The sequence below is a fragment of the Aquarana catesbeiana genome, linkage group LG04, assembly GCF_042186555.1.
Source record: "Aquarana catesbeiana isolate 2022-GZ linkage group LG04, ASM4218655v1, whole genome shotgun sequence".
NCBI lineage: Eukaryota > Metazoa > Chordata > Amphibia > Anura > Ranidae > Aquarana > Aquarana catesbeiana.
The window spans coordinates 394,810,682-394,829,985 of NC_133327.1; the positions used below are offsets into that span (position 1 = coordinate 394,810,682).

The 19,304-nt window shown below is 40.9% G+C and overlaps 2 protein-coding genes across 2 annotated transcripts in view; one reads left to right on the forward strand and one right to left on the reverse strand.

The window, feature by feature from the left end:
- Window positions 1–19,304, forward strand: part of SMPDL3A (sphingomyelin phosphodiesterase acid like 3A) — an 82,126-nt gene that overhangs the window by 45,753 nt on the left and 17,069 nt on the right. Inside the window, exons 4-7 of the mRNA XM_073627183.1 lie at window positions 2,996–3,092; window positions 7,996–8,174; window positions 12,978–13,158; window positions 16,405–16,529. Of these exons, the coding sequence (XP_073483284.1) occupies window positions 2,996–3,092; window positions 7,996–8,174; window positions 12,978–13,158; window positions 16,405–16,529 (582 nt within the window). The remainder of the gene's footprint in view (window positions 1–2,995; window positions 3,093–7,995; window positions 8,175–12,977; window positions 13,159–16,404; window positions 16,530–19,304) is intronic.
- LOC141140247 (A-kinase anchor protein 7-like) overlaps window positions 11,771–19,304 on the reverse strand; it is a 91,229-nt gene continuing 83,695 nt past the window's right edge. Inside the window, exon 7 of the mRNA XM_073627186.1 lies at window positions 11,771–12,497. Coding sequence (XP_073483287.1) covers window positions 12,444–12,497 — 54 coding nt within the window. The 3' untranslated portion in view covers window positions 11,771–12,443. The remainder of the gene's footprint in view (window positions 12,498–19,304) is intronic.

A 19,304-nucleotide genomic window follows, 5' to 3' on the forward strand; every position in this document is an offset into this window, starting at 1 on the left:
AAGCGCTGTAATGCTAAATAGCTGATAATTACACATAAAACCAAGTGAGGCTGCTATCAAAAGAGAGTGTTTTCAGAGTCACTTAAAAAGAATAAATAATGATATTTGAAGCGCTTCACAATGTGCATGAAAATGAATATATAAGAATAAATATAAATATAAATAGTCAAATAAATCCAGCGGTGAGTAAAAATTCCTAAAAAATCCAGCAATCAAAATAGTGTAAAATTATAAAAAATTAGTGACACCAAATGTGTAAAAAAATTCACATAAAAAATCCACATAAAAATAAATATATAGGGATGTATTCAGAAGGTTCAATTATACAGGTGTAGAATCCTGATTGGTATAGAGCTTTTGATCACTAGCAAAGCTGTTTAAAAACACTTGCTTAATCAAGGTGCTCATTGACCTTCATAGTAACAATGTGCTTTTTGCTTCTATTCACAACCAATGTGAGATTGTTTATTTTTTATTTTTTTTATTTATTTTTTGGTCCAATATTCTCATTATTTGTCCAATACCAGTTTTTTCTGAGTGGCAATATTTGGTTCAGTTCTAGCATATAAATAATGGTCATCATCCATTTTTGCAATATTCTATCATGGAATTTTTAGATTTTAATTTTACATTTTAATATTATTTCCCTATTTCTTATATCATATCTTATTTTAATTTTATATATGTATATTATATATATATATATATATATATATATATATATATATATATATATATATATATATCATGTCATCTTGTTTACTCCGTTTTCCATACATTTATGAGCAGAGCATGTGGATACCCCATTTTTGTGATATCATGGGGCACTGGTCAATTATCAAAACCATTAGAGACAACGCTTTGCCATATATTCCCTCTGTGAGATGTTATACCAATTGTGACCACTGGAGGGAGTTGAAAAAGTAAACGTGATTAGAGATATCAATATATATATTTTTTACTTTTTACACACTGCGTTTTTTACACATGGAATCGTGGTTTTGATAAACCAACGATATTCATATGAATTACATGTCTAATAAAAGTAGGTTTTAACAGGATTGAAGTATATGCAGGAAGCAGAATGATGATAAACTCATGCTGTAGCCATGGCAACCACTCTGCTGTTGTGCTATAAAGCTGAGTCCGTCAGAGCTTGTATTATCCTTGAAAAAGTCACGTGACTGTGATGTAACGCGTGGGAGGAGCCAAGGACGCTCTGTGCAGATCAGCAGTATCACACAGCGTACTGCACTGAATCTGCTCCTGTCTAAGGCGGCTGACTGCTATAGTAAAACCTGCATATGCCTTATCATTATAAGGCACACGTGAGTGGATTGAAGTTTGCCTGTGTACCTTGGTATCCTAACTATTGCACAATGATTGTTTTTTTCTCTTATCTGCCTGTTTATGATTCTCACATTGGTTGTGAATAGAAGCAAAAAGCACATTGTTACTATGAAGGTCAATGAGCACCTTGATTAAGCAAGTGTTTTTAAACAGCTTTGCTAGTGATCAAAAGCTCTATACCAATCAGGATTCTACACCTGTATAATTGAACCTTCTGAATACATCCCTATATATTTATTTTTATGTGGATTTTTTATGTGAATTTTTTTACACATTTGGTGTCACTAATTTTTTATAATTTTACACTATTTTGATTGCTGGATTTTTTAGGAATTTTTACTCACCGCTGGATTTATTTGACTATTTATATTTATATTTATTCTTATATATTCATTTTCATGCACATTGTGAAGCGCTTCAAATATCATTATTTAAATATCCAAAAATACTTCACCACCATGCTGAGGAATAAATAGATGGCAGCTTACCAGATCCAGAGATCCTAAAAGGATCTATATGCACATGTCTCCAAACTCGGAAATCAGCTGTTGATGATCACTTGCTGGAACTCATGCTGAACACCAACTCCACCTGCTGCTAAAGAAATCCAAACAGAATCCTTGTTTGTGTGTCTCCCCACCAGGGTAATTCAGCTAGTTATGATATTTATTCCTCAGCACGGTGGTGAAGTATTTTTGTATATGTTTGCACTAAACCTTAATGCCCCATACACACGGTCGGATTTTCCGATGGAAAATGTCCGATCGGAGAGTGTTGTCGGAAATTCCGACCGTGTGTGGGCTCCATCGGACATTTTCCATCAGATTTTCCGACACACAAAGTTGGAGAGCAGGAGATAAAATTTTCCAACAACAAAATCCGTTGTCGGAAATTCCGATCGTGTGTACACAAATCCGACGGACAAAGTGCCACGCATGCTCAGAATAAATAAAGAGATGAAAGCTATTGGCCACTGCCCCGTTTATAGTCCCGACGTACGTGTTTTACGTCACCGCGTTTAGAACGATCGGATTTTCCGACAACTTTGTGTGACCGTGTGTATGCAAGACAAGTTTGAGCCAACATCCGTCGGAAAAAATCCTAGGATTTTGTTGTTGGAATGTCCGAACAAAGTCCGACCGTGTGTACGGGGCAATTCTCTTGTATTGTTTTGGATGGACATTTTCACTGGATCTAACAGATTCACAGATGGACTATTTTTTTATACACACATTTTTTTGTTTTTAAGGTTGTTTTTAACATAACCATAATTTTGACCTCACTTATTAGAGGTTTTATTGCACCAATATATTATTTTTTTAATTTCATTTTAGGACTTTTGTTTTTCAGACATTGTTTCACTGGTTTGTTTCAAGTTTTTTGTCATTTTGTATCAATTGTTTATACACATTTAGTATTTGCATATAGGTCTATTAATTTATAAACTTGGTTTTGACAGCTCACTTTACACTTAATACCACACTTTTTAATAAATAAATAAATAAATAATATATATATATATATATATATATATATATATATATATATATATATATATATATATATACATATATATACAATTATAAAAGTGACGTTCATTTATGAGAGTGTTCCTGACAGAAGGTTATTTTTTCTGTACTATTAGGATCAGCTGCCCGAATCAGGCAGTGAAGTTTACACAGCAGTTGCAGAGTTTTGGAAACCCTGGCTGTGTGAGGAAGCTCTCACAACTTTCCGGAAAGGTAAAATATTACTTGTGGTTATTTGAGAGTTTCAGGTCATGGCTTTGTCAAAGGAGGAAACAAACAAGAAAAAAATAGAGTATTGAAATGTCCAATTTTACACAATCTAATACTCTGACTTGTACTTACTTCCTTCATGTTTTGAATGTTTTAACTGCCAATCAAACAGGATGCATAGCAATTTGAAAAAAACCCCAGCAGATACAGATTCCCATCAAGACCAAGGGTATCTCTATAACATAGGCCATAATGATGAAGATGCAATACATGTTAGCCAGGTCCATGTTTAGATATCATCTTGTCCTGGACACACCTATATAATGTCTGTTCCTTGTGTAATGTGACTTCTTTTTTAGGTAAAAACTATTGCTACAATCTACTACTGTAGGCTGCATGCCGTATTGTCTTGTCCAATGAACTGCTATAGAAATATGAAAGAAAATCCCTTCTTTATTCCTCGATTTCCAGCTTCTCTGCTCCTCTCTTGATAAAGCCCAATTTGTGGCTATTACTAATGTTGAGCTCAGATGCCAGCCTACACTGTTCAGTAAGAACAGGGGGTGCTGTCCAAATGTGGTGCTTTGCAGCGTGGAGAATAAAAAAACATCACATGCTCTGTTTTTTCTGTGATAACATAAATCAGGGTTATCAATAGGAATAAAAATTAGTATATGAATAAGCTTAATGTCTTGTTCTCTTACTACATAGTGAAAGAAGATGTTGAAGGGACTTTACCAGGAAAAATAAGGACAAAAAATTCCAGAAATTATAGGAAAGACTACATAAGGATCAGCCTTGATGAATTAACAGTTACATTAGCCTGCTAGTTATGGTGCGAGGATCTCCACTCACACTCACAAAAAAGTATAAAAAATAAATAAAAACACAAACAGTTTTTGACAAGTGCTTTATTAACCACTTCAATACCAGGCACTTATACACCTTCCTGCCCAAGCCAATTTTCAGCTTTCAGCGCTGTTGCAAATTGAATGACAATTGCGCGGTCATGCTACACTGTACCCAAACAAATTATTTATCATTCTGTTCCCACAAATTGAGCTTTCTTTTGGTGATATTTGATCACCTCTGGGATTTTTATTTTTTGCTCAACAAGTAAAAAAAGACCAAAAATTAAAAAAAAAAAAAAAGTCTTTCTTTGTTTCTGTTAACATTTTTTGCAAATAAGTACATTTTCTTCTTCAATGACGGGCACTGCTATGGCTGCACTGATGGGCACTTATAAGGCAGCACTGATGGGCACTGATGAGGTGGCACCAATGAGGTGGCACTGATAGGTGGCACTGGTATGTGGCACTGATGGGCACTCATAGGCGGCACTGATGGGCACTCGTAAGTGGCACTGATGGGTACTTATGGGTGGCACTAATGGGTACTTATGGGTGGCACTAATGGGTACTTATGGGTGGCACTGATAGATGGCACGGATGGGCACTGATGGGCACTGATAGGTGGGCACGGATGAGCACTGATAGACACTGATGGGTGGCACTGATGCCACTGATGGGTGGAATTGCTGGGCATCCTTGTTTTTTATTGTGCCACAGAGGTGCCAGTCAGTGCCCATTTGTGGGCACTGATTGGCATATGTTGGGCATATATTTTCACATGTGGATGGCCATGGGGGATGTACCTGGCCATCCACATGCTGGAGGCTTCCCTGGTGGTCCAGTGTGGGCATCTGAGGGGGGGCTGCGCTGATAAACAATCAGCGCAGACCCCTCCTGTCAGGAGAGCCGCCAATCGGCTCTCCTCTACTCGAGTCTGTGTCAGACGCGAGTGAGGAAAAGCCGATCAACGGTTCTTCCTGTTAACATCTTGATCAGCCGCGATTGGACGCGGCTGATCACGTGGTAAAGAGCCTCTGCCAGATTAACACACCGCACCACCGATTCCTGCGATGTGCGCCCCATGGGCGCGCTGCGGCTGTAATCCTGCAGCACATTATATGTTGCCTAGTCAGGATAACGGAACCACCGTCCGGCCGTCATTCTGCTATAGGCTGGGTGGGAAGTGGTTAAAAAAAATAAAAACATTGTCCCCCTAAGAGGTCCGCACCCGTTGCTTGCCTCCCGGTGTCTGACATCTCCAGTTCCTACTGACAGTAAATTTACGAAGGGGCTGGGTCACTCACTGTTATCGGTAGCCCCTTCCCCTTCTTTATTTACCATCAGTGAGAACCAGAGATGTCAGCTGCTAGGAGGCAAGCAACAGGTGCGACATGTACCCCATATTCATTCACATAGGGGGGAAACCAGGACCTGGGGGCCCCTTCCAGGTTCCAATAAGCCCCCTGCCTGCAGACCCCCCCAGCCAATACCCAGGGTTGTGGGTAAGAGGCCCCTATCCCCATGCCCCCCCTTCTGCCCAAAGCACCCCCCCATGTTGAGGGCATGTGGCCTGGTATGGTTCAGGGGGGAACTTGCTCATTCCCTCCTTTCTTTTCTAACCTGCCGGACTGCATGCTCAGAAAAAGGTTTGACATCGACCCCTCGCCATTTTTGTTTTTACCTTTTGGCATTGAGGTCCCCTTAAAATCCATACCAGACCTGAAGTGCCTGGTATGGATTGGTGGGACCCCTATGCTGTTTTCTTTTTTAATTTAATGCTGGCAATGTTTGTTTACATTCGGCTGTCAGCGGGGAGTCCCGCTAACAGCAGATGAGTCATGGTTGTCAAGGACGTGGCAGCAGGCAGGCTGCCCTGCTCCTTAACAACCAGCTGTTCTTCACAATGAATTTGAATGGATTTGATATTTTTGATTCAAATACAAATTTCATTACGAATGCAACAAATCGAAAAGTAACTTAAATTGATCGGAAATTAAACAAATGTAATTGTTCTGCACATGTCTAAAAACAGCCAATGCATTTCAGGGGCCATAAAATTACAAAAAAAAAAAAATGAATGCAAACACCCAAAGACTTTCTCCTCAAAAATGTATGTTTATTGGATGAAAAAGATCACAACATAAAACAGAGGTTGCTTATACCAAAAGACACTCCCCCTTCATCAGGGTTTCAGTTAAAGTGGATGTGAACCCACCACTCACCCAGTATAAACTAATGGTACAGTATTAATGTATATATGTATAATGTGTATATATACATGCAAGCCTCCTGCAGGTATCCCTACCTTGCAAATGTCACCCCCTTCAGCAGTAGGAGCTCCACAAAACTCTGGAATCGGTGGGTCTCTTTGCCAGAGCTCGGTGGGCGGAGTCGTGATGTCACAAGATTCCCCGCCCACCTCTACACTCTCCTACTCTTTCTGCTGGCTCTGGGAGCTGACTGCACCATGAATATCCTCCTCAGTCACACTGATCATGCCCCATGATGAGTAACATCCAGTCACACTGATCATGCCCCATGATGAGTAACATCCAGTCACACTGATCATGCCCCATGATGAGTAACATCCAGTCACACTGATCATGCCCCATGATGAGTAACTTTCAGTCACACTGATCATGCCCCATAATGAGTAGCATCCATGCCCAATCATGCTGAGGTGTGGAGCAGCCAATCCTGGGAGAGCTGGAGAAGAAAGGAGGAGGGATGTGAAGCTGGAATCCTATCAGGTTGAAATCCACTTTAAAACAAAACCTTTACATGGACTTAAATTAGGGCTTTCTTTTGTTTCCAATATTTCCTTTATTGTAAGATATAGTTCAAAGAAAATAGCATGGCATTATAGTGAAGAGTAACAGGTAAGAGTTATTCAGTAAATACAGTCAGGTTAAGATTTAACCACAGGGATATAACTTGTTACTTTGCCTGAGTATAGTAGGGATATATCAAGAACACCAGAGACGAATAGAGAGAAGTAGGAGAGTGGAAATAGAAAAGAATGGTGGGTAAGTGGGTATGACACTCTATAAAGGAAAGGAAATGGTAATGATATTAGATATGCCTGTGAGAGAAGGATGGATTCCATGGCAGAGGTGATTAAAAGTGTTAGGTATGATTTAAAGTGGCAATGTGGAGCAAAGGTGTTGGATCCAATGGGACCATTTGATAAGAAACTTATCTAATAGGAGGGTGGCTTTGGCAAACATATATTTAAAGAGAGCATGTTCATTTAGTATTCTTATAATATTTGACTAATCGGGGGGGGGGGGGGGTGATTTGTTTCCATTGTTTTGCAAGGGTCAGCTTGATTGCTCTAAATAGGTGTGAGAATTGTATGAAATTTAGGAGGCCAGGAATCCAGGCCTATTCCCAGTAAGGCCAGCTTAGGGTCTGGTTTTATTATTAGTCCAATATTGGATGAAGTCAAGGAGAATACATCAATACCAGAAGTTGGTAACAATAGGGCAATGTCACCAAATATGTGAGATTGATTGTATGGCTCCACATAGTCTCCAGCATAGAGAGGACTGGCTAGAGAAAATGGTAGCTAGTCTATCCGGTGTTAGGTACCACTTGTGGAGGAGTTTTTTTAGATGATTCCCAATGAGATAGGCACTTGGAATGTTTAAGAGTTAGTTGAGTAGCAGAGCACTATTGGGACAGAGAAGCTGTGAACTGAAAGGAAAGCTCCCAGGATGCCATGGAGGCGGTGTTCTGTTGAGATGAAGGGTGGGAAAGTAGGTGGTAGATACGTGATATTCCCAGGTGGCGATGTGGTGGCGTGTTCATGAGTTTGAGCAGTTCTTTGGTAATGAAGGGATCATATCTTTTTTATTGGCTGAATATCTGCATATTGAAAGAGGCCCTGTTGCCCTACTTGTGCCATATTCTGCTCATAATAGCAGTGGCCCAAGTATTTGTATTCCTTGAACCCTTGCCAGCTCTCCCCTAATTTTTTTTGTTATTTCTAAATGTTTTATGAAGAAAATATCCATTTCATTATCCTTAATACTTATTATTTTTTCCCCAATCAGGAGGATACTATTCTCAGGTCTACAAGGCAAACACATCTGGTACCTCTCTGAGAATAATCAGTTTAAACACAAATCTTTATTACAGTCCCAATAAAGAGACATTCAACATTACTGACCCAGCTGATCAGTTAAAATGGCTGGAGGAGACATTGCAATTTTCTCGTCAAAACACTGAAAAGGTAATAGACAGTAGTGTGTTAATAACTGTTTATACTTTAAATGGCAATAACTAAAAGTAATATTTATTAGAGCAATGCATTTAGGAATATGGTAGAAACTACATATTTATAATAAAATGGTAGATCCCCAAAAAAGTAATTTGCACAAGCATTTCAAATATAGTGCATAGGAATAACAAAAAACAACGCATTTCATGGTTAGAATATCTGACCACAGGGAAATAGTTCCCCTAAAACGTTACCATGTCTTTTCTGTATGCTGCTTTAATCTGCAGACTTGTTCAATGTCAGTGACTCAGAAATTGAAGGGTCAGTATACAGGCCATGTAACTAGCATTTTTTAGAAGCAGGTCATTAATGTTGGTCTTTGTAGTTTTCTCATGATAAGTGTATTGCCTTTTTTGGAGGGATTTTACAAAGCATGCTGTTATATGAACGTGTCACACGTGTTGTTGTATCATTCATAGCAAAATCTGTAACTAAGCACTGCTCTAATATGCTGAACAGGCAACAGGTCTTGACTTCCACCATTTTAGCTCACTCACCTCCTAAAAATGCTTTACCGATCTTCATTCATACAGGCGAATACATAATTTTAAATACATAAATGTGAACTGTTTTACCTGTTCACTTTTGGAGGGGTGTCTCGTAATCCTCCCAGACGAAAATACAGTTCAGAAAGATCAATCTCCTTCACTTCTCCAATCGGATGGAAGAAAGAGGCCCACAGCCTGGTCACCGAGGAGAATAATAAATACTACACTATGAGGATTACCTTTGGCTCCTGGTGAGCTTTATTTATCACAGCATAACCCCGATGAGTACTGTCGCTGGATCAGCTTATTGGGTACATTCCTCACTGGATGACAGACACAAAACCAATGCGTGCATGCCACTGTAATGGCAGCCATCATTTTCGGTAAATGTTCACTTCACTGGGCTGCGGTGTCTGTCTTCTGAGAACTTGATTTAAAACCACTTGTTCACTTCAGCCGGTATTGGAATTGCTTTCATTTTATTACCTCATTGGGCTTCTAAATGAGCCTTCATTGTTTCACTTGACTGTTTTCAATAGTTTTTTCAACACAAAGGACTTTATTCATGTAACTTTACTTGTAAGTAACCTTGGCTCTACTAATTGTTTTGACATACGGTACTGACATTAATTGCAATGCAGGCAGGAGCAGCTATAGATCACTGTCAAGATGAGTATCTGGGGTACAGCAGGCCCCATCAAAAAGGCAGTCACTTTTTAATTAGAAAAAAACAAGATAATGCTGAATATCCTTGTATCCAACATACAGTATTACATTTCAACACCCAAAATCTGATTATTACACAGCTTTCGGGAGCTAACCACGATAGTTCTTGCAAAATTATCCAAAGGTACAAACATGAATATTTTTCTCATATGATACCAGAATGAACCATTTCCCTTAATCCAGTGGTTCTCAACTCCAGTCCTCGGGACCCACCAACAGGCCAGATTTTAAGTATTCCTTTAAGCAACTCCTTGGGGAGTTGCAGACTAGAATACTGCAATCACTGAGCATCAAGTGATATCACCTGTGATGTATTTCAGCTATCTTGCAAACCTGGCCTGTTGGTGGGTCCTGAGGACTGGAGTTGAGAACCACTGCCTTAATCAGTACAGTATTAGTCTGAAAAAAATTGGAAGACCAAGACCATGCATGCTCAGAAACAACAGAGTACATTACAATACAATACAACACATTACATCACTTCTGAAGTTGTATTCTGCCATACACTTAACCTGCCTCTTCTCTTAACTTAGGCTGTTTGTATGGCTGAATTTGCATCGCATTTGGACCAAAATGGTACAGGACCCTTTTTTTTGGTGTGCACTGGAATCGGATTGCATAGGTGTTCACACCCATGCAATCCAATTCCTGCACCATTTCACAGTTAGCACCGCGGTCTGCAAACCAATCTGGGGTAGTTTTTAACTTTATATTGACACCCGCAGCGGTTCACAGATGTCGGTGTGAACTGTCTGCAATTCAGGTGCGATGTGGGAACCCGCACAGGATTCGCAGGGTTTCCTGCATCGCACCAGGGTGAACCCAGCCTTAAAGCTTGTAAAATAAGCCTGCAGTCTTCAGTTAACCTTCACAATGAAAGTTAACTGAAGACCTAACCCTAAACATGAATCCTTTAATCTACCCCATCCCTTTAACCCTAAACTGCTATTTACTTTGTGTACTTCAGTTTCTACCAATCCACTGCAGGTTCATGTCAGCACTAATTAGAGTGTCTAAAATGCCATGTCTCACTTGAAACTGAGCTCAAGGAATTTATATGTGTTTTAAAGGAATACACAGTATTTCTCTTTCTTATCTAAGATCATGGCTAAAAAATTTACATTTGCTTATGAAAATTTAATTTACACAGTTCCAGACAGTAGTGTGAGCTCTTCACTCCCGTTTACCATTAAAATCTTTAAAGTGTATGTCTGGGGAAAAATCTCTGAATTTCTCTACATTTATCCCTTTTCAAATGTTGCAAGTACAGAACAAAACTGTTGATCTAGAAATCTAGCTTAAACTTCCTTTTTAAAGTAACAGGATATTATCTGTGCTAATGCTGGGAAATGCTCTAGAAGACGAGAGGGAGATTTGGGGGAAAGTTCTACAACTGATCATTCCCTCTCACACTGAAACTACCTTCCTGCTCTGAGAGGTGCTATGGAGTTTCCATTTGAGAGAAAGAGATCCCAAAGGAAAACAGCTACTGCTGTGCTTTGTAGAAAACCAGTTATGCTCTGTATGAGGGGGTGCTGATAAGTATTGAGCCTTAACCAGAAAAAATTGAGATACAAAACTGTAACTGCCACACTATTCTACAAATTCCCCCAGGAAGTCAATGCCCTTGCGACATCTGTCCTGCAGCTTCCTAAGTCCCTGCAAATAAAATTCTTCCGACTGCTGGTGTAACCACTCATTTGCAGCATTAGTTGCCTCCAGAACACTCCTAAATCATTGTCCTTTTAGGTGTTTTTTGAGATTGGGGAACAGATGAGTCAGAAGGAGCCAGGTCAGGTGAATAGGGTGGATGGGGCATCACTTGAAAGCCTAAGGAGGTCAGTTTTGCCATTGTTTCATCTGCAGTGTGTGACGAAGCGTTGTCATTTTTGTTTGTCAAAAGTTTTGGGATCCACTTTGCTGCAAGCTTTCTCATTTCCAAGTCATTGTGGATAATGGCACCAACTCTCTCATGTGATTTTTCCAGATATGTAGCAATACTTTTGCCTGATATTCGGCGGCCCTCCATGATCATGTCATGGGTGGCTTTCACATTTGCAGGCACAGAGACACTGAGTGACACAGAAAGGGTTTTTCACTTTCAACACCGAAATGGCCAGTTTTAATGGCCAACGTTTTACTGTTGCATATGAAGTAGGGGTGCGCATCTTCACTGGTCTCATGATTTGATTACGATTATTCTGTCCACAATTCGATTTGAATCCACGATGTATCAGGATTACTGCGCAAGTACACATAGTTAAAAACTTTTTATCCAAAAATTCAAGCAGTCAGAAAAACTAAATTTTTCTCCAGTAGCAGAGAAATGGTGGGATCAGAGGCAGAGGGATGGTGGGATCAGAGGCAGAGGGATGGTGGGATCAGAGGCAGAGGGATGGTGGGATCAGAGGCAGAGGGAAAGTGGGATCAGAGGCAGAGGGATGGTGGGATCAGAGGCAGAGGGATGGTGGGATCAGAGGCAGAGGGATGGTGGGATCAGTGGCAGAGGGATAGATGGGAACGGGCAGAGGGGTGATGGTAGTGGAGAGATGGGATCGGTGACACTGACACTCAAAAGCTCTCAGTGTCAGTCGATTCCCCCTCCTCCATGCTGCTCAGTGTGTTTTCTCCTTCCATTTCCTCCAGGGAAGCCTCTCCTGATGTCGGGTCTCCTCGAGCTCCTCCCCCCTGCACTGTACTGGCGCTCAGCTCATCAGCTGACATTCTGCTTTAGTGAAGGGGAGGGGCTTTATCCACCACACACTGCACAGAGTGACAGATGACGTCATTAGAGATCGCTTCAGCCGACTTGCGGCACCGGTGCGGCAACGTGAACGTCTGAATCACGATGCAGCATCGTGAACGTCTGAATCGCGATGCATCGATGCTGCGATTGTATATTCAACACTCTTAATATAAAGGGCCACTGACACCCAAACTTTGAGACATTTCATCATGGATCTGCTTCGCACCTTTCCCTTGGAGAAAAAGGAATTTGATTAGGGTCCTATGCTCTTCCACATTGAATTTTTCTGGAGGTGCTGCCATGTTCAGCTTGGACCTGAAAAAGAAAGATAAGTTAAAATCATAGGTAGTTGATTTTTTTTCACCTTTGAATATAGACAAATTGGCCAGTACACCCTGCAATTTACAGCTTCTTATCTCAATTTTTTCTGGGTAAGGCTCAGTACTTATCAGCACCCCCTCGTAACACAATTGTCATGGGTGCACACAGTATTAAACATTTACTTGCATAATAATGCTATTATGTAAAAAGTGTAAAAATATATAAAACATCAGTTTTAAAATTTTTAACAACTAAAATAAATTTAAAATGGCCCCCAAAATATCATAGTTTCCTCTTAATAGATAAAGAAGTAGTAAGGATGTAGTAACCTAAAATAAATAATCTTAAATGAGCTGACATCAGTAATCAAAGACCAGATTGTTGTTAGTTACTGTACTATTTAGTTATCACTGCTTGTTCTGTTTATTTACTACTATCCCTTGTTTATCAGTTGTTTTTTGTATTGTTATTTAGGTATATATTATTGCACATGTTCCTATTGGATACCTACCATTTACAGAAATGATACCTGCAATGCGAGGCCATTTCAATGAGAGGCTGGTGGAAATCTTTCGCAATTATAGAGACATTATTGATGGCCAATTTTATGGACATACTCACCGTGACAGTATTATGGTTGTTCTGGATAAAAAAGGTGATTTTGTTGTGGAAAAATACATCTAATAATTTTAATTGAATTTTGTGGTTTTCTTGTACAACTGCATCTTTCATTAGAACCGCATTACATGAAAAATTATCTTTACTAGAAGAGCACAGTTTTTTGTTTTCACTTGTCCATGTAGGTTATTCAAATAACCTTGGAAGGGTTTTTTTTAAAACAAGTATCCTTAACGTGGTGTGTTGACTTTGTGAAATGGAACAAAATTCCTGCATTGGATAGGTAGGCTCTCATCATCATCGCACAAAATGGCGCAGTTACCTCTTTGTGTGGCCCCCTCCAGCAGTGATAGGTCCAGATTCTAGTTGCCACTCATAAGCTGCTACCATCTTCTCTACTGCTTCTCCTCTTTACTCCTCCCTACAGCTGGTCCTGTGGTGCTCCTCTTTGGCAGCTACAGATTTTTTACTTAGAGAACAATATCACCCACATTTTAAAGGTAATACATTAATTGAATTGATTGATGGTTTTTCACGGAAACTTCTTCAGTACTTTGTCTTCCCTTAACATGGTCTTTTAAATGGCCTCTCACTAAACCCACAACAGTAAAATCAGTCTGTATATGCAATAAAGCACGCTTGTTATACTCACTGCGGAACCTAAGGGGTTAATCCTCTGCATTGTGTAAAAAGGCTGTTTGATCCTGTCTTCTCTGATCCTCACCTTCTTTTACTGTCCCCAATCAATCTGCTCATAGAACAAATCCCTAGGAGGCACTCTGCACATGCAAGTGCCTCCTAGGGATTTAAAGTAGAACATTAGTCAGAAAGCTCTGATAGATTAGGTCACGCTGACCTCTTTTGCAGGTATAACTATGTAAAACATTAAAAATAAGGGCCTATATGGTTTAAAATCCAGTAAGGTATTGTCTCCTCAGTTTCACTGTATTCTCAGCATTCTGCTAATAATCAGAACAGTAAGTAGTCTGTAGATTAGGCAGAGAGAAAAGAAAAGCAGGAGAGATGACAGGACAAACTCTGCCTGCCACGTAGACACAAAAGAGGTAACTTACAAGGCTAGTGACTCATCTTATGTTCTTAAAGGATATGTAAAGGTTTGTTTCAAAAAACAAAACAAAAAAAATGTTAGACATACCTCCTCTGTGCAGTTGATTTTGCACAGAGTGGCCCCGATCCTCCTCTTCTGGGTCCCTCAGTGGCTCTCCTTGCTCCTCCTCTTCTCGAGTCTCCCGTTGGAGAGCCGCTCTCCCTCTGGGCACTCATGCGGGCCTGCTCCCGTGTCCTGCTGCTACGTCCATTGACACAGACAGCAGGACTCGGCCCCGCCCCCAGCTCCCACACCATTGGATTTGATTGAAAAGCAGCGGGAGCCAATGGCTGCGCTGCCATCAATCTATCCAATCAGGACCCGAGATACCAGCTGGAGCTGGTGTGCTCGTCCCCCTGGCTGGAAAGACCGGGTTCAAGTAAGTAATAGAGGTGCTCTGGGGACAGCTGCATGACAGGAGGTTTTTCACCTTAAAGCGGAGTTCCACCCAAAAGTGGAACTTCCGCTCATTTGTCTCCTCTACCCCTCCGGTGCCACAACTGGCACCTTTCGGGGTTGAGGGGGAACAGGATACCTGTCTTTGACAGGTATCCTGTTCCCACTTCCGGGAGTCCGGGCTGCAGCCCATGACATCACTGCGGGGCTCCCTCCTCCTCTCCCTGTTGCCAGGCTAGTAGGAGAGAAGAGCAAAGCCTCGTGCATGCGCAGTAGGGTTCCCGGCGTGAAGCCGTAAGGCTACACTGCCGGGTACCCTTACCCGCAATGGTGATGGCAGCACCTGACAGCTGATGGAAACATCGCTGGACTCCAGGACAGGTAAGTGTCCTATTGTTAAAAGCCAGCAGCTGCAGTAGGTGTAGCTGCTGGCTTTTCATTTTTTTTTTTTTTTTCGGCGGAACACCGGTTTAATGCATGGAATGCATTAAGGTGAAAAACCCTGAGGGTTTACAACTTTAATATTCTCTCCTTTCTCCCTTGGTAGCACTGTGAACTTGAGCAATATGCAGCTACTGTCAGCCTTGCTCTCTAGCTGAGCCAAAACATACAATCAAACTGGAAATGCACTTTTTAAAGTGACATGCAGTTTTTGAGATTAAACCTGGCCACACAAGGATCGAAATTCAGCAGGAACCGGACACATTTTGATCCATATATGGCCGTTCCTGAGAGATCAATCTCCTGATTGACTTCTCATGAATGGGCTTATTGGTATATTTTTGCTTGATCAGTGCATGCAGCCAATCAACTGCAGTGCTGAGCGGTGTATTCTGATGGGGGGAGTCCCGCTGTCAGAATACAATGACACAGTGGAAAGGATTTCCTCATCCACTTTGTTGACTTTCTTTGATTGCGGAAAGCCAGCTTAATGAATAAAGAAAAACCTGAGCCATGTATGGCCAGCTTAATGCGCACCTTCACTCTCTATAGCAATTACCCCCCTCTCCACCCCCTCCTTTACTAGAATCGGGCAGTGTTTGCTTTTTAAGAAACAGCGTGGCCCCGCCTTTCAATGCATGTCATTCGCTTAGATGAATGGTGTGCATAGTGCTTGCTAGGCCTCCTGGGATATGCCCATACCCACCAGGATACGCACATGCATGCCACATATCCCAGAAGGTCTTTAGTCATTCATTCAAAAATGAGGCTAGCGGCACATCATTGCAAGGTTTCGCCAGCTGATGCCTGGCCGACAGGCCTCTCAATAACATCACAAGTAAATTGGTGGAGCGGAACCCAGCGGTGTCTGTTGACCGAAGGATGTTAGGGGGACAACACTGGATCTGGTGGTTGGGTAAGTATCTGGACTGTGCCTAGAACACCACCAGGTATGCGGCGGCAGAGAAAATGAAAATGGGGGGGGGTGAGGGAGGACACTAAAGGTCCTCTTTAAGGAGCAGGGGAAAGTTCTCAATAAAGAAGTGGCTGCTCTGGTCTTCAGCAAAATGGCGGCCACAAGAAAGAGGAAACGGGAACAGTGCTGGAGGCAATTTACAGCATACACTAATGTTTTGTTAAAAATTAATTGTATTCAATTTGTCATGGTAAAGTGATGTAAAAAGCCAGCACATGATTCAGCTACCAGCAACCATGTAAAACTAAAATTTTATTATTTGATAAACCTGGTCTTTAAATTAATCAAAATAAACTAACATCTGTAGTGGATCTTTTATAATTACTAATATCAGTTTAAATATTGATTGCATACTATTTCAGAAAAACCAGTTGGATCTGTCTTTGTTACACCAGCTGTTACACCCATTAAGTCTGCATCACAGAAGGAGTCCAATAACCCAGGATTCCGTCTATACCAGTATGATACCGGCTGTTACACATTATTGGTGAGTCCAAAAGAATGCATCACATATGTTACACAAGTGAATCATAATGTGACCAAATAAAAAAAGGGATTTTTTTTTTTTTTAATAAAAATGTATCTATACAGTACCTCCCAACTGTCCCTCATTTGAAAGAACTGTCCTTGATGCAAGGATCTCTATAAAAAATGTATTGCTTTACTATCAAAAGTTTTTATTGCTCTAAACCTTTTATATAACCTTTAATAGTGGTATTATATTTCAGCCTACCAATCGTTAGATGTGTTGGATGCGTCAATTTTGTTTTCTTTGGCTTTTTTTCCCTCTATTTTTACCTGGTGATCTAGCCAATAATACACCTCCTGTATTAGTCTCGGTTCACATCAAGTCATGTGACTTTAACAGCCGACATGCTGGACAACTTCATTGCGGCTTGCTTGCAACTTCATTAACAGAAGACAAAACAAGTCCTGATAAAGTCGCCCCAAAGTAGTGCAGGAACCTTTTTCTAAGTCGCTGCGACTTCGCACAGATTAGAACGGTTCTATTGCCGTTAATGGGGTGCGACTTGTCATGCGACTTTGAACTCTCAAGTCGCATGAAAAGTCGCGGCAGTGTGAACCGTGCCTCAGCAAGACACAATGAATGAGCACAGGAGGCACTGCAGACAGCAGCATTGTCAGTCTGGGGGAAGGGTAGTGTTAAATGTATTAGCACTATATACAAAGGTTTTACATGAATAATAAAAAGCTGATTATCTTAATCACCCCTGCCAGTGTTGAGTGGTTTGTCTCATACATGTAAACTGATACATTTTGCTGGAGAGTGCTGTGAAAAATAAAAGGCTTGCTGGCTGGATCACCAGATGAAAATAGAAGAAAGAAAGCCTAAATGAATGCAGTCATCACATCTAAGAACTGGTAAAATACAATATATTAAATGTTTGCTTTTGCTTTTGGGTTTAATACTGCTTTAAATTATTCTATGTGTTGTTTTGAAAAGCCAGAATAAAGGAAAAGGAGTTACTAAAAAAAGTTGCATGTTTTTGCATATTAATCTTCATGGTCTGAGTTCTTGTAGGCCTGACAGGGGGGTGTCATTCCCCTTCATACTTTATGTTCTATTTCATCTCTTAATTTTTCCCATCTCTCAAAATTTACATACAGTGGGGCAAAAAAGTATTTAGTCAGCCACCAATTGTGCAAGTTCCCCCACTTAAAAAGATGAGAGAGGCCTGTAATTGTCATCATAGGTATACCGCAACTATGAGAGACAAAATGTGGAAACAAATCCAGACAATTTCATTGTCTGATTTTTAAAAGAATTTATTTGCTAATTATGGTGGAAAATAAGTATTTGGTCAATATCAAAAGTTCATCTCAATACTTTGTTATATATCCTTTGTTGGCAATGACAGAGGTCAAACGTTTTCTGTAAGTCTTCACAAGGTTGTCACACACTGTTGCTGGTATGTTGGCCCATTCCTCCATGCAGATCTCCTCTAGAGCAGTGATGTTTTGGGGCTGTCGCTGGGCAACACGGACTTTCAACTCCCTCCAAAGGTTTTCTATGGGGTTGAGATCTGGAGACTGGCTAGGCCACTCCAGGACCTTGAAATGCTTTTTATGAAGCCACTCCTTTGTTGTGTTTGAGATCATTGTCATGCTGAAAGACCCAGCCACATTTCATCTTCAATGCCCTTGCTGACGGGAGGAGGTTTGCACTCAAAATCTCACGATACATGGCCCCATTCATTCATTCATGTACACAGATCAGTCGTCCTGTTCCCTTTGCAGAGAAACAGCCCCAAAGCATGATGTTTCCACCCCCATGCTTCACAGTGGGTATGGTGTTCTTTGGTTGCAACTCAGCATTCTCTCTCCCCCAAACACGACAAGTTGTGTTTCTACCAAACAGTTCTACTTTGGTTTCATCTGACCATATGACATTCTCCCAATCCTCTTCTGGATCATCCAAATGCTCTCTAGCAAACCTCAGACGGGCCCGGACATGTACTGGTTTAAGCAGGGGGACACGTCTGGCACTGCAGGATCTGAGTCCCTGGCGGCGTAGTGTGTTACTGATGGTAGGCTTTGTTACGTTGGTCCCAGCTCTCTGCAGGTCATTCACTAGGTCCCCCCGTGTGGTTCTGGGATTTTTGCTCACCGTTCTTGCGATCATTTTGACCCCACGGGGTGAAATCTTGCATGGAGCCCCAGATCGAGGGAGATTATCAGTGGTCTTGTATGTCTTCTGTTTTCTAATTATTGCTACCACAGTTAATTTCTTCACACCAAGCTGCTTGCCTATTGCAGATTCAGTCTTCCCAGCCTTGTGCAGGTCTACAATTTTGTTTCTGGTGTCCTTCGACAGCTCTTTGGTCTTTACTATAGTGGAGTTTGGAGTGTGACTGTTTGAGGTTGAGGACAGGTGTCTTTTATACTAATAACAAGTTCAAACAGGTGCCATTAATACAGGTAATGAGTGGAGGACAGAGGAGCCTCTTAGAGAAGAAGATACAGGTCTGTGAGAGCCAGAAATCTTGCTTGTTTGTAGGTGACCAAATACTTATTTTCCACCATAATTTGCAAATAAATTCTTTCAAAAATCCGACAATGTGATTGTCTGGATTTGTTTCCACATTTTGTCTCTCATAGTTGAGGTATACCTATGATGACAATTACAGGCCTCTCTCATCTTTTTAAGTGGGAGAACTTGCACAATTGGTGGCTGACTAAATACTTTTTTGCCCCACTGTATATTTTTATGTCCATATATTCCTACTGACCACTGTGAGCT